This window comes from Suncus etruscus, chromosome 1 (assembly GCF_024139225.1).
Source record: "Suncus etruscus isolate mSunEtr1 chromosome 1, mSunEtr1.pri.cur, whole genome shotgun sequence".
Lineage (NCBI taxonomy): Eukaryota > Metazoa > Chordata > Mammalia > Eulipotyphla > Soricidae > Suncus > Suncus etruscus.
In genome coordinates, this window is record NC_064848.1 from 156,672,936 (window position 1) to 156,686,999 (window position 14,064).

Consider the following 14,064-nt stretch of genomic DNA (forward strand, 5'->3'; position numbering starts at 1 on the left):
CTTACCACTGCTCGTCACCACTTGGCCCCCGGAAACATTCTTTTTTTAGTTTTTTTGTTTGTTTTTGAGTCACACCTGGTGGTGTGTTACTCCTGACTCTGCACTCAGAATCGCTCCTAGCAGGCACGGGGACCATATGGGATGCAGGGATTCCAACCACTATCCATCCTAGATTGGCTGCGTGCAAGGCAAATGCCCTGCTGCTGTGCTATCTCTCTGGCCCCTGGTAAAATTCTTATTCATGGTCATATATTCTACTAAAAATAAAAATTTGATCACCTGAGGAAGAGGAGTAGAGATACTATGTTTAAGTGAATAGTCATGTATATGACTGGATTATAGATTATATGAAAAGAACAAGGCTAAGAGAAACAAGAACCAGATTATAGGAGTCTTTGATAGCCTCTATTAAATAGGAGTTTGAAAGGACAGTATATAGTTCAATGGTTAGGGCAATTGTCTTGCTTGCACCCACCTGGGGTTCAATTCCCAGCACCAAATGATCCCCCAAGCATCACTGAATACAGATCTGAAGGCCCCCAAACATTGTCAGGAGTAGTCTTGGAGGCCCCCCAAATCTCTGAGGTGGTTCGCATATCCCCAGCACCGCAAGACCTATGCTGCATTGCATCCTCATCCCCTTGCACTGAACCAATGGCCCAGTTCCTAACTGGGAACTTGAGAATCCCTGGTGGGACCTAAGACTTCCTGAGCAAGACTTGGGCCTCCCTCTTTTTTGTTTGTTGTTTTTTTTGGGCAACATCCAATCGTTTTCAGTGCTCTGCGGTCGGAAGTTAACTCTTGCAGGCTTGGGGATCCATATGGGATGTTAGGGGTTGAATCTGGCTTGGCTGCATGCAAGGCAAATGCCCTACCCACTGTGCTATCATTCCAGGCCCGGACCTCCCCTCTTTAAAACAAAAAGTTTGAGGCAGGTGGGTCTTTGCTCAGGAGCCATATTTGGTTGTTCTCAAGACTTACTTTGAAACTTGATGTCTTATTGTGGTTGTTCTCAAGGCTTACTTTGAAACTTGATGTCTTATTGGCAGGTTAATGCTTTAACCCCTGTACTTTCATGTTCCAGGCACTTGAAATGGGTTTCTTTGTGTGTTTGGGGGCCATACCTGGCAGTGCTCAGGGCTTATTCCTTGCTCTGTCCTCAGGGTTCCTGGTGGGGTCTGGGGATTGTGTGGAGGTTCTGGGTTGAACCCAGGTCATTTGCACCTTTTGATACTGAGGGGTTATTCCTGGCTCTGCACTCAGGAATCACTCCTTCCAGTGCTCAGGGGACCATATGGGATGCCAGGTATCTAACTAGGTTGGCAGCATGTTAAGGCAAGCACCTTACTTGCTGCACTATCCACTCTGACTCAGTAAGTAGGGTTTTAAGTAAAGTACCATGATGGCTGTGATTGCCTTGTGGAGAACCAGTTATATAAGGGTCAAAATGGACCCAGACATATCAGTGTGGAGGTTTTTCTGACAGTCCAGGTAAGAGTTAGGGTAGGTTGAGGTAGGATGGTGGTAGCTAGAGTGGCTTGATATAAAACAGTTTTGAGGCCTCTTTAGGAGGTAGAAGAAGTAATTCTTTTTTTTTTTTCTTTTTTTTTTTTTTTGGTTTTTGGGCCACACCCGGCGGTGCTCAGGGGTTACTCCTGGCTGTCTGCTCAGAAATAGCTCCTGGCAGGCACGGGGGACCATATGGGACACCGGGATTTGAACCAACCACCTTAGGTTCTGGATCGGCTGCTTGCAAGGCAAACACCGCTGTGCTATCTCTCCAGGCCCTTTGTTCTTGTTTTTATTTTTGGGCCACACTTGGTGATGCTCAGGGGTTACTCCTGGCTCTCTGCTCAGAAATTGCTCCTGGCAGGCATGAGGGACCATATGAGGGTGCTGGGATTCGAACAACCATTGGTCCTGAGTCGGCTGCTTGCAAGGCAAACGCCCTACCACTGTACTATCTCCAGCCACAGAAAGTAATTCTTGAATCTTAGGTGTAAGTAGAATATTAGAAGAAAGAAGAAATTAAGGATCTCTCTGAAATTAGTGACTTGAGCAATTGAAAAGGTGTGACTGCACTGTTTATTGAGGGGGGAAATTAAATTGTCAGGCAGGGAAGAGCTGAAGGGGATGATGAGTTCATTTGGACTGTGAGAGTTTAAAAGAATGCTAAGTAGCAATACCTCTTAGAAGGTAAATTTTGTAAGTCTGGTGCTTAGGAGAAAAGGCAGTATGAGTCATTTCTTTGTACATTGTATTTTTTTTTGTTTTGTTTTGTTTTTGTTTTTTTGGTTTTTGGGCCACACCCGGCGATGCTCAGGGGTTACTCCTGGCTATGTACTCAGAAGTTGCTCCTGGCTTGGGGGACCATATGGGACACCGGGGGATCGAACCGCGGTCCGTCCAAGGCTAGCGCAGGCAAGGCAGGCACCTTACCTTTAGCGCCACCGCCTGGCCCCTGTACATTGTATTTTTATGAGAAAACATTCAAAGTCGGGGCCAGATAGTACAATGGGTAGGGAGTTTGCCTTGCATGCAACCCAGCCAGCTTCAATCCTTGGCATCCCATATGGTCCCTGAACCTGCCAGGAGTATTTCTGAGTACAAAACCAGAAATCACTCCTGAATGCCTCTGGGTGTGACCAAAAAAGGAAAGAAAAAGAAATATTCAAAGTCTTGGTGATAAAATGATAGTACAGGGGTAGGATATTTGCCCAAGTTCAATCCCCAGCATACCATATGGTCCCCGAACACTACCAGGAATAATTACTGAACAGAAGTAAACCCTGCTGGGTGTGGCCCAAAAACAAGGAAATAAAATATTTGCATTCTTTCCTCTTATTCTGAAGTTGATTTTTCTTCACTGGCCAAGAATGCTCATTGGGGACTTAAATCCCTTTAGAAATGTTTCGTGAACTACTTAGCAAAGTAAAATCTCCAGAGGCTATTTAGGCCCCTGTAAATAAATACATGGAGGGGCCGGAATGGTGCGCAGGGCATAAGGTGTCTGCCTTGCACATGCTAGCTTAGGACGGACCACGGTTCTATCCCCTGGCATCCCAAATGGTGATCCCCCAGCGTCCCATATGGTCCCCCTAAGCTAGGGGCGATTTCTGAGTGTACAGCCAGGAGTAACCCCTGAGCGTCACTGGGTGTGGCCCATTTACCAAAAAAAAGAATACATGGAAAAATAAAAACTGTGAATGATTTTAGTATCTTATTATGAAATACAAAATCATATGTGTGAAATAAATACATAATCACACATGGAAAAATAAGAATTACTATTACAGCAGTAAGGAGAGACATGATTTGTAATTACTGTTATCTTTTTGTTTTCTTTTTAATTAACTAATTAATTAATTAATTTTTGGCTTCTTTTTGGGTCACACCTGGCAGTGCTAAGGAGTTACTCCTGGCTCTATGCTCAGAAATCGCTCCTGGCAGGCTCGGAGGAATCATATGGGATGCTGGGATTTGAACCACCGTCCTTCTGCATGTTAAGCAAATGCCCTACCTCCATGCTATCTCTCCAGCCCCTTTAATTTATTTTTATTATTATTTTTTTTTTGGTTTTTGGGCCACACCCTGCGGTGCTCAGGGGTTTCTCCTGGCTGTCTGCTCAGAAATAGCTCCTGGCAGGCACGGGGGACCATGTGGGATACCGGGGTTCGAACCAACCACTTTTGGTCCTGGATCAGCTGCTTACAAGGCAAACACTGCTGTGCTATCTCTCCGGGCTCTATTTTTATTTTTATTTTTATTTTATTTTATCTTATTTTTGGTTTTTCGGGCCACACCCATTTGATGCTCAGGGGTTACTCCTGGCAAAGCACTCAAAAATTGTCCCTAGCTTGGGGGACCATATGGGATGCCGGGGGCGGTCCTTCCTTGGCTAACGCTTGCAAGGCAGACAGACACCTTACCTCTAGCGCCACCTCGCTGGCCTCTATTTATTTTTATTTATTTATTTATTTATTTATTTATTTATTTATTTATTTATTTTTCTGGTTTTTTTGGGAGCCACACCCGGCAGTGCTCAGGGGTTATTCCTGGCTGTCTGCTCAGAAATAGCTCCTGGCAGGCACGGGGGACCATATGGGACAACGGGATTCGAACCAACCACCTTTGGTCCTGGATCGGCTGCTTACAAGGCAAACACTGCTGTGCTATCTCTCCGGGCCCCCCTATTTTTATTTTTAATTTTTTATTCAATTGCTTTTTGTTTTGTTTTGTTTTCTAATATTTGTTTCTGAACCTCCTCATTACTCAGAGACTACTCCCAGATCTGTGCTCAGGGGACCATGCTGTGCCAGGAAGTGAAGCTGGGGCCTTCTATATGCAAAGCATTGTTCTCAGCCCTATGAACTCTGTGCTCAAAGGATCATCCTCCAAACACTACTACTATAACCCCACAATTAACAAAAGTTCAGATAAGAGGGACAGAAAGATAGCTCAAAGGACTGAGTACATATATTAGAGGCCCAAGGAGGCCCAAGTTTAGTCCTGGCATCACCACATAATCCCGGAGCACCAAGAGGTATGCTTCCTGCCCAAGAAAACCAAAATAAACATAGAAGCCTGATTGGGGGGACCAGGGATGTCACTCTATGTAGAACTCTTGGCATATGTGAGGTCCTTAATTCTGAGCTCTTAAAAACAATAAATCTAATCTCATAATGGTTATGATGTCTATCTATAAGAGTTAGAGACTCTGGGCATTGAGATAATACAGCAGGTAGGGCACTTGCCTTGCATGCAGCTGGCCCAGGTTCAAATCTCAGCACCACTATATAATCCTCTGAGCACTGCCAGGAGTAAATCCTGAACACTGCTGGTATGGCCCCTCCCAAAAGAAAAAAAAAGAAAGGACAGACTTCCCCCAGTACTGCTGTGTTGATTCTAGTCACCCCTTCAGAACCACAGGGCCTGAGCAGTTCCAAATCCCTGGTCCTTAGAACAGTGGTTGGCTGATAATGGCTGGAAGTGCTTTAAGAGCACTCATATGCATCTGGCTATTCTCAGGGATTGTTCCTGGCTAGTTTGGGGTACCATATGGGATATGGGGATTGAGCCCAAGTCAGCCATGTGGAAGACAAATGTCCTACCTGCTGTATTATTGCTCTGCTACCCCCATTATTTTAAGTTATACCATACTTCAATGCTATTAACTTAGTTAATAGTAAAAAAAAAAGCATTAGTCATGCCTTTGATTTCATGCTTTAGAAATAAGTCTTTATTTTGGGTCAGAGAGATAGTTTAAGTGTTCTTTGGGACCCACATGGTCTCATAGGCAGAAGTCACCTTTGAGCATAGAGCTGGGAGTGGCCTCTGAGATGACCAATATAGGCCAGAAACTTAAAAAAAAAAAGAAGTACGGGCGGCTGGCACAGTAGCACAGCGGTAGGGCATTTGCCTTGCATGCTGCAGATCCAGGATGGACCTGGCTTAATCTCCTGCGTCCCTTGTGGTCCCCCTAGCCTGGAGCGATTTCTGAGCACATAGCCAGGAGTAACCTCTGAGCGTCACGGGGTGTGGCCTAAACCCCCCCAAAAAAGAAGTATGAGTTATTGTAAAATAGAAGTATTTTTATAATTGCAACTTAATGATGGGTTATTTTTCCTTCAAACATTTTCATGAAAGCTACCGTGATAGTGCAGGATTCACTGGTGTATATTGTTAGTATAATGCTAAATATTTACATATTTTACATGCTTGTTAGTCTCCTAACTTGCACTACAATTCATGTTTTCTTTTGTTTTGTTTTGTTTTGGTTTTTGGGTTACTCCTGCTCTGCTCAGAAATTGCTCCTGGCAGGCTCAGGGGACCATATGGGATGCTGAAATTCGAACCACCGTCCTTCTGCATGCAAGGCAAAATGTCTTACCTCCATGCTATATCTGGCCCCACAGTTCATGTATTTTTTTGAGGTGGGGCACACACCTGGCAATGTTTATCGGTTACTCATAGCTCTGCACTCAGGAATTACATCCCTTATATATGTATACGTGTGTATACATATACATACATATACATATATAAGGGATATAATAATATGTGTGTATATATATACACACAGACATATGTACACACACACATATGATATCTGTATTAAACCCTGGCTGGTGATGTGTGAGGCAAGCAACTTACCTCTGTACTACTGTCTCTCCAACTCTAGCTTACTTTCTTACTTCCCATTTCTGTGACTTTAATTGTTTGAGGGAGTGTTCTCAAGAAGTTCCTGTAATTGAACCCAGGACCAAAGTCTAAAACATTATCATTTTTATAGTACAGCACACCTTTTCTTGTAGTAGGTGTGGTCCAAGGAGGAGTGATCCAAGGAGGACTTTGGTTTGATACCAGGAACTATATTTAATTGACTTATATATAGAGGAGTAATAAACTAAGCCTTGCCTTGTGGTACCTTTAGGCCACCACAAATGTTTGGAAAACTATAGTTGGCAGTGCAATTTGATCAACAGTGCCCTTTTTTGGCGGGGAGAGGGGGGGTTTGGGCCATATCCAGCAATGCTAAGGGTTACTTCTGCCTCTGTACTTGGAATCACCCTTAGTGGTGCTCAGGGGGTGGGGGAATCATATGAGATGCCAAGGAGCAAATTTGGATTGGATCCATATATGGCAAGTGCCCCACCTACTGTACTATAGCTCCAATCTTTTTTGTTTTTGTTTTTTGTTTTTGGGTCACACCCAGCAGCACTCTGGGGTTACTCCTGGCTCTACACTCAGAAATCGCACCTGGCAGGCTCAGGGGACCATATGGGTTGCCAGGTTTTCAACCACCATCCTTCTGCATGCAAGGCAAACACCCAATCTCCATGCTATCTCTCCGGCCCCTATAGCTCCTGGTTTTGGGCCATATTCAGTGGCGCTCAGGAGTTACTCCTGCTTTTGTACTCAGAAATTACTCCTGGCAGACTCTAGGAACGATATTGGATGCTGGGGATTGAACCTGTGTAGGTCACATGCAAAGCAAACACACTAACTGCTGTGCTATTGCTCTGCCCATTTATAATAGTTCTTTGCCACACCAAGCTGTGATTAGGGCTGTACATATCGAATGTAAATTTTAGTACTTTCATTGTATTGAGTCATTATGTTGCCTGCATGCAACATAACTGGATCGTGACCTGCAATCCCCAGAGATTGCAACACCCAAGTGTCTGAGTCTCAGGAACAAGCAGATGTGGAACCCCGTGTCATCACAGCAGCAACACCATGGTGTTGTTAAAGAACTATGGTCTAGCTAAAGAACTATGGTGGCAGCAGCAAAGGGAAGGGAAGGAAAAGAAGAAAGGCTGGGAAAAGAGTTGAGACCAAGACTTTTAAGAGTCTACATGTCGGGCCCGGAGAGATAGCACAGCGGCATTTGCCTTGCAAGCAGCCGATCCAGGACCAAAGGTGGTTGGTTCGAATCCCGGTGTCCCATATGGTCCCCTGTGCCTGCCAGGAGCTATTTCTGAGCAGATAGCCAGGAGTAACCCCCGAGCACTGCCTGATGTGGCCCAAAAACAAAAACAAAAACAAAACAAAACAAAACAAGAAAAATAAAACAGAGTCTACAAGTCAAGGAGCATGCAATAAATCTGTTACTAACTCAGATCCAGATTTATTTTCTTAGTTTGATTGTTTTAATTTTTTTTATCTCCCACATACTGCTTAGCCTAGTGTCTATGTGTAGCCGCTTTATACACAGCACCTAGTATTTAGATAATGTGAGTATGGCAGAACATGTAGCTGCCAGGTGTAAGAGGAAGAGACTTTATTTAGGAGAGGACAAAGGTAAATAGGTGTTGGCTTCATGGAAATAGAGGGTACTGCTCTATTTTTAGAGTTAAAAGTTGACTTGCTGTACTTTGCATTATTAGCCTACAACTGCACTATTAGCCTACAACTGTTTTTTTTTGTTTTGTTTTGTTTTGTTTAATTTTTATTTGGGAGACATAACCGGTAGTGCTCATTGGTTCTACTCTTGGATCTGCACTTAGAAATCACTCCTGGCAGGCTCGGGGGACTATATGGGATGCCGGGATAGATTCTGGGTTACCGCCTGTGCTATTGTTCCGGCCCCCACCTGTTTTGTTTTTTAAGTAAAGAAATATTAAAAAGGAGAGAACAGGGTTGGAGTGATAGTACAGTGGATAGGGCCTAGCTTTGCACAGAGCCAACCTATGTTTGATCTTTGACACCAGGAGCCTGCTATTACTGATCCTTAAGCCAATGCCAGGAGTAAGCCCTAATCACAGCTGGGTGTGGCCAAAAAACAAAGGGAGAAAACATGTTCAAAAGAAAATACAGGCTTCTCCAGAGAGAGGAATGAGCCTCTTGTAGTTAAAGAGAAGAATTATACACCCCGCATTAGGATGAGGACAATTTTTTTAAAAATATAGAACGCTTCACGAATTTGCATGTCATCCTTGTGCAGGGGTCGTGCTAATCTTTTTTGTATTGTTCCAATTTTAGTATATGTGCTGCCGAAGCGAGCACGGATGAGGACAATTTCAGGGTGGAATGTGTCTAGATTATTGGGATGAGTGTGGGTCGCAGCATTCCAACACATAGAGTTTCAAGTTGTTTCTTTAGTTGGTTGGAAAATTTGTTTAGTCAGTGTTAATATTAAGTCTGTTAAAAAGTTAGAATAGAAATATGAGGGACCGGAGAGATAGCATGGAGGTAAGGAGTTTGCCTTTCATGCAGAAGGTCATCGGTTCAAGTCCTGGCGTCCCATGTGGTCCCCCGTGTTTGCCAGGAGCAATTTCTGAGCATGGAGCCAGGAGTAACCCCTGAGCACTGCCGGGTGAGACCCAAAAACCACCGAAAAAAAAAGCTTCTTTATACTTACCTTGCAGGGGCGATTCCTTGATCACAAAGATGGTTTCCCCAGGGTGAGGCTCACCCATTGTACTCCGGCCATGCTGACCCCTGCAATTTCCCCAAATGTGGGAAACTCCACTGCGTAATTTATGGTAGTGGGGGACTGCGTGTGCACTTTCTCCTTTAAAAAAAATGAATAGAAGTATGAATACATAGTTTATAAGAGAAACTACTATATTGCTCATGAAAACTTTCATATTATAATATATACCACGTGCTAGTAAAATATTCTTTAGAGTAGATTGACCAATAAAACTTGAATTACACTCGGCAGTGATCAGGGGCTATTTCTAGCTCTGTCCTTATGGGTTGCTCTTGGTACAGTTTAGGGAATCCAGTGGTTTCAGGACTTGAACTTGGACTTCCTGCATCTAAACAGGAACGCATGCTCTTAAGCTATCTCTCTGACCCAACTGTGAGGTTCCTTTTTTGGCCACACCCACCGGTTCTCAGGGGTTACTTCTGACTCTGAGTTTAGCAATCACTCCTGGCGGGATGCTGGGATCGAACTTGGGTCAGCTATGTGTAACGTAAATGCCCTACCACTGTACTATCACTCTGGCCCCAGCTGTGAGGTTCTTAAAGGGCAGAAACTATGCTTTGCTCATCTTAATATTATCAGCCAAGCTCAGGGTCAATTATTTAATGGTTATTTATCAAATAATGTTGACTGGGTGCATGAGTAAAATTGGGCTTCCATGAAGTGTTGAGAAGCAAATGAGGTCTTCAGCATTAGATTTAAAAACTTAGGGGAGATTTGGGGATGGGCGGAGGAAAGTCCAACAAACTTGTACTTAGGAGCCAGAGTGAGCCACATTCTTAGGAGCCACATTTACTTTTCATGTGGTTGACCCAGATTTCGAGCTCAGCATCCCATTTGGTTCCCTTCATATGGTCATGTGAACACTGCCAGGAGAGATTCCTGAACACAGAGTCAGGAATAAGCCTTGACAATTACCGGGTCGTGTCCTCCCCACCCCCCGCAAAAACAACAAAACAACAACTTTAAAAACAAAAACATCCAAACTTTCTCGGGACGGAGAGATAGCACAGGGGCGTTTGCCTTGCAAGCAGCCGATCCAGGACCTAAGGTGGTTGGTTCGAATCCCGGTGTCCCATATGGTCCCCCGTGCCTGCCAGGAGCTATTTCTGAGTAGACAGCCAGGAGTAACCCCTGAGCACCGCCGGGTGTGGCCCAAAAACCAACCAACCAACCAAACAAACAAAAACATCCCCACCAGCACTGATTGTTCTCATTCTATTTTTTTTACTTGGTTTTTGGGCCACACCTGGAGACGCTCAGGGGTTACTCGTGGTTCTGCGCTCAAAAATTCCTCCTGGCCTTGGGGCGACCACATGGGATGCTGGGGATTGAACCCGGATCCAGGTCCACCCTGGGTAAGCAATTTGAGCCACCTCCTATACTCCACAAAGTTTTTACTTTCTTGAGTTACCTGATTCATTACTACTCATTCATCTGTTACGTTACCCTAGCTTCCAGTATTTGAAAGCTATTGCATTGTTTCCCATTTTCTTTCCCTCGTGCTTAAAAGTCTTGTAGGGCCAGGAGATGGCTTAAAGGGCTTATGCATTTGCTTTTCATGTAGAGGCTGGAGTTTGATCCCCAGCACTGCACTGACTTCTGGGTACTATGACACACTGCAGCACACCTCTTGATCCAAGCCACTGAACTGTGCTTGTATAGTGATGCCACCTTACCATCATCTGTGGCCTCCTTTCCCCCCACAACACTGCTTGAGATTCTCCACCCTGATTCTTTATAATAGTGTCTTTGTGTACGTTCAGGACAGGGCAGTAGCAAATGAAAGCATTACTTGTAAAGGTTAAGGAGATAGATCAAAGGCTGACGTGCTGCAAGGGGGAATCCAGATTTGATCCCCTGCACCATGTAGTTCTCTCAAGCATTCCTGGAAGTGACACTCCCCATCCACACCCCTCCTCAGCACCATTTTAAAAGTAGCCCCTGAGCTACTTCTACTAGGTATAAGCTCAAATCCTGCTTTCATTTAAAAAAGAAAAAAACACCTATATACAATTGCACATTAACAATGCAAAGTGTACCTGCAGTGTTACCCTCTCTGGTGTTGCTGACCCTGTTGCTTCTCCTGTCTACAGTTTCTTCTTCATTTAGCATCTGCTCTTTTCTCTAGATCACTGTGTTGCCTATGAGTTTACTCATATTTTCTTCTTCATGCATATCAAGTAGCTGAGATAATTGAAGTAAAGCAATAAAGCAATGAATATAGTCTACATAGCTGATTAATGACAGAGCAGGGGTCAAACCCAATCCCAACCCCTGGTTACTGAGACGATGCAATATGAGTAGAGAGCAAGTGATTGTGAGGTTAAAAGTTAGTGAAAACATTGGGACCAGAGCAGTGATTTAGCCCGTAAGGTGTCTGCCTTGCACACGCTAGCCTACTTCAGATTGCAGTTTGATTCCCTGGCATCCCATTGTTCCCCCAAGCCAGGAGCCATTTCAGAGCGTGTAGCCAGGAATAACCCCTGAGCGTTACCAGTGTGGCCCAAAAACCAAAAAAAAAAAGTTAGTGAAAACTGGCTAGTTAGGTAGATAAGCCCAGTTCAAGTTAGTGAAAACTGGGTAGTTAGGTAGATAAGCCAAGTTCACTTATTTTGTTTTTTTGTTTTTGGCCCACACCCAGCAGCACTCCAGGTTAACTCCTGGCTCTGCACTCAGAACTCAGTCTAGCAGGTTCCGGGGATCATATAGGATGCTGGGGATTGAACCCGGGTCAGCTGCATTCAAGGCAAATGCCCTATCCACTGTGCTATTGCTCCAGCCCTCAAGTTTACTTTTCTGTTAAAAGAGTGTTTTTTTGTTTTTGGTTTTTGGTTTTTGGTTTTGTTTTCTTTTATTTTTTGTTTGTTTTTGGTTTTGGGATGCTGGAATTCAAACCAACCACCTTAGGTCCTAGATCAGCTGCTTGCAAGGCAAACACCGCTGTGCCATCTCTCTGGCCCCTTAAAAGAGTGTTTAAGTGAAAAACTCCAGCTAAACCTTTGGCACTACTTGCTAAGTCAATTCCTCCTAATTACTTTTTAAACTTGACATTTTGCAAACAGTTAAAAATTTGTAGGGTATAGGACTGGAGAGATAGCATGGAAGTAAGGTGTTTGCCTTGCATGTGGTTTGAATCCTGGCATCCCATATGGTGCCCCGAGCATTCCAGGAACGATTTCTGAGCATAGAGCCAGGAATAACCCCTGAGCACTGCTGGGTGTGACCCAAACACCAAAAAAAAAAAAAAAAAAAAAAAAAATTGTAGGGCAGAAGAGATAGTACCTGCCTTGCATGTGATCATTCTAGGTTCAGTTCCTGGCAGTGCTATGATCCTCCAAGCACCACCAGAAGTAAGCCCTGTACACCACCAGATTTGACCCCCAAACAAGCCAAACAAAGTTGTAGTAGTTGCTTTCTTTTCTAGGGGGATGGGAGACTGAGGTTGCTGGGGACACCCAGCTCTAATCAGGGCTTACTCCTGGCTTTGGTCACTCTTGGCTGACTTGGGCGCACATTGGGTGCTTGGATCAAAACTAGGTCAACTGTGTGCAAGGCATGTGCCCTACTCACTGGACTCCCTCTCCAGTTCAGTGGTTACATTTGTGGAATTATTCTTTAGAAAGTGAGATGATGGGCCCGGAGAGATAGCACAGTGGTGCTAGCCTTGCAAGCAGTTGATCCAGGACCTAAGGTGGTTGGTTCGAATCCCGGTGTCCCATATGGTCCCCTGTGCCTGCCAGGAGCTATTTCTGAGCAGACAGCCAGGAGTAACCCCTGAGCACCGCCGGGTGTGGCCCAAAAACCAAAAAAAAAAAAAAAAAGGAAAAAGAAAGTGAGATGAGGTGATAAAAGTATGTTTGTATGTAGTAATAAATACTTATGTTTTAGAAAGCATAATGAGTTACTCCAGAATTTATTTGTTTTTTTGTATATGAACTCTTTCCAAAACAACAGTGACAATTTTTTGTTTGTTTGTTTTTGCCTCTCTTAAATTGCAGGCCTTTGCTCAGTTTGATGCAGAGGGACATGGTACCGCTGATGCTGAGAACATGTTGGAGGCACTCAAGAATTCCAGTGATCCAGATGTTCAGGGGGAGCTGAGCCAGATCATCAGACAGCTGCAGGCCTGTTCTCTTATTCCTGGTAAATTATCCGTGTGATTGATGAGTGGGGAAGAATATAGTCAGAGCCCTAATGAACTTTGCCATGCTTAGTTGTGATCTGCAAGGTGTGGTCACTGTAAAATAAAGGTTCTTCTTAGAGAAGCCTTTATTCAGCAAATAATTGAAATTGGTATTTGGCATAATCTTTTTGCCCAGTACAGTGATAACTGAGTAGTTCTATAATTTTTTGAACCCTTGCCATAAGGTTTCTTCCTTCTGGCTTTATTTTACTCATTCAAAAAGCTTTCCCTGGGCCCAGAGAGATAGCACAGCGGCGTTTGCCTTGCAAGCAGCCGATCCAGGGCCAAAGGTGGTTGGTTCTAATTCCGCTGTCCCATATGGTCCCCTGTGCCTGCCAGGAGCTATTTCTGAGCAGACAGCCAGGAGTAACCGCTGAGCACCACCAGGTGTGGCCCAAAAACCAAAAAAAAAAAAAAAAAAAAAATGAAACAAAAAAAAAAAGCTTTCCCTAATTCCTAGTCTTTATTTTTCTTCTTCTTATTTTTTTTAACATACTGATGTTGCAACTAGCTATTTACTGGATTATTTGCTAAATGTCTCTGTCTCATAATGTCAGCTCCATGAGGGCAGGAAATTATTTTATGCAAGACAACTGCCTTAATTTCTATGCTGTCTTTGGTATTCCACCCCCTCCTTTTTTTTTAATTTTAGAAAGTTATAGTTAGGTGCTTGAGGCTCTCGTAGCTTTGGTCCCTGGCTGCTCATATGGTCCCCCAAACCCAGCCAGCAGTGAATCCTGAGTATAGAGCAAGGAATAAGCCCTGAGCATCATCAGGCAGGTGTGCCCCCTTTCCCCCAAAAAAACCAAGAAAGTTATCACTCTACTCTGATATTTAAGTAAAAATGGTTTAAATTAAGCTATAGATTTTATTTTGGAGCCGAGGATCAAATCCTGCAATACTTCTTATATCTAGTACACATAAAACACTTTGTCTATGATTT

General features: G+C 43.9%; 1 protein-coding gene and 2 non-coding genes across 3 annotated transcripts in view; 2 read left to right on the forward strand and 1 right to left on the reverse strand.

Annotated features, from left to right (window-relative positions):
* Window positions 1-14,064, forward strand: part of ZZEF1 (zinc finger ZZ-type and EF-hand domain containing 1) — a 146,815-nt gene that overhangs the window by 6,211 nt on the left and 126,540 nt on the right. The window contains 1 exon segment of the mRNA XM_049782650.1: window positions 12,937-13,081. Within this exon segment, the coding sequence (XP_049638607.1) occupies window positions 12,937-13,081 (145 nt within the window).
* LOC126025970 (U6 spliceosomal RNA) lies at window positions 8,402-8,508 on the reverse strand. Its single transcript, XR_007501548.1, has one exon. It is a non-coding gene; the product is annotated as a U6 spliceosomal RNA (small nuclear RNA).
* Window positions 8,856-9,019, forward strand: LOC126031369 (U1 spliceosomal RNA). Its single transcript, XR_007503286.1, has one exon. It is a non-coding gene; the product is annotated as a U1 spliceosomal RNA (small nuclear RNA).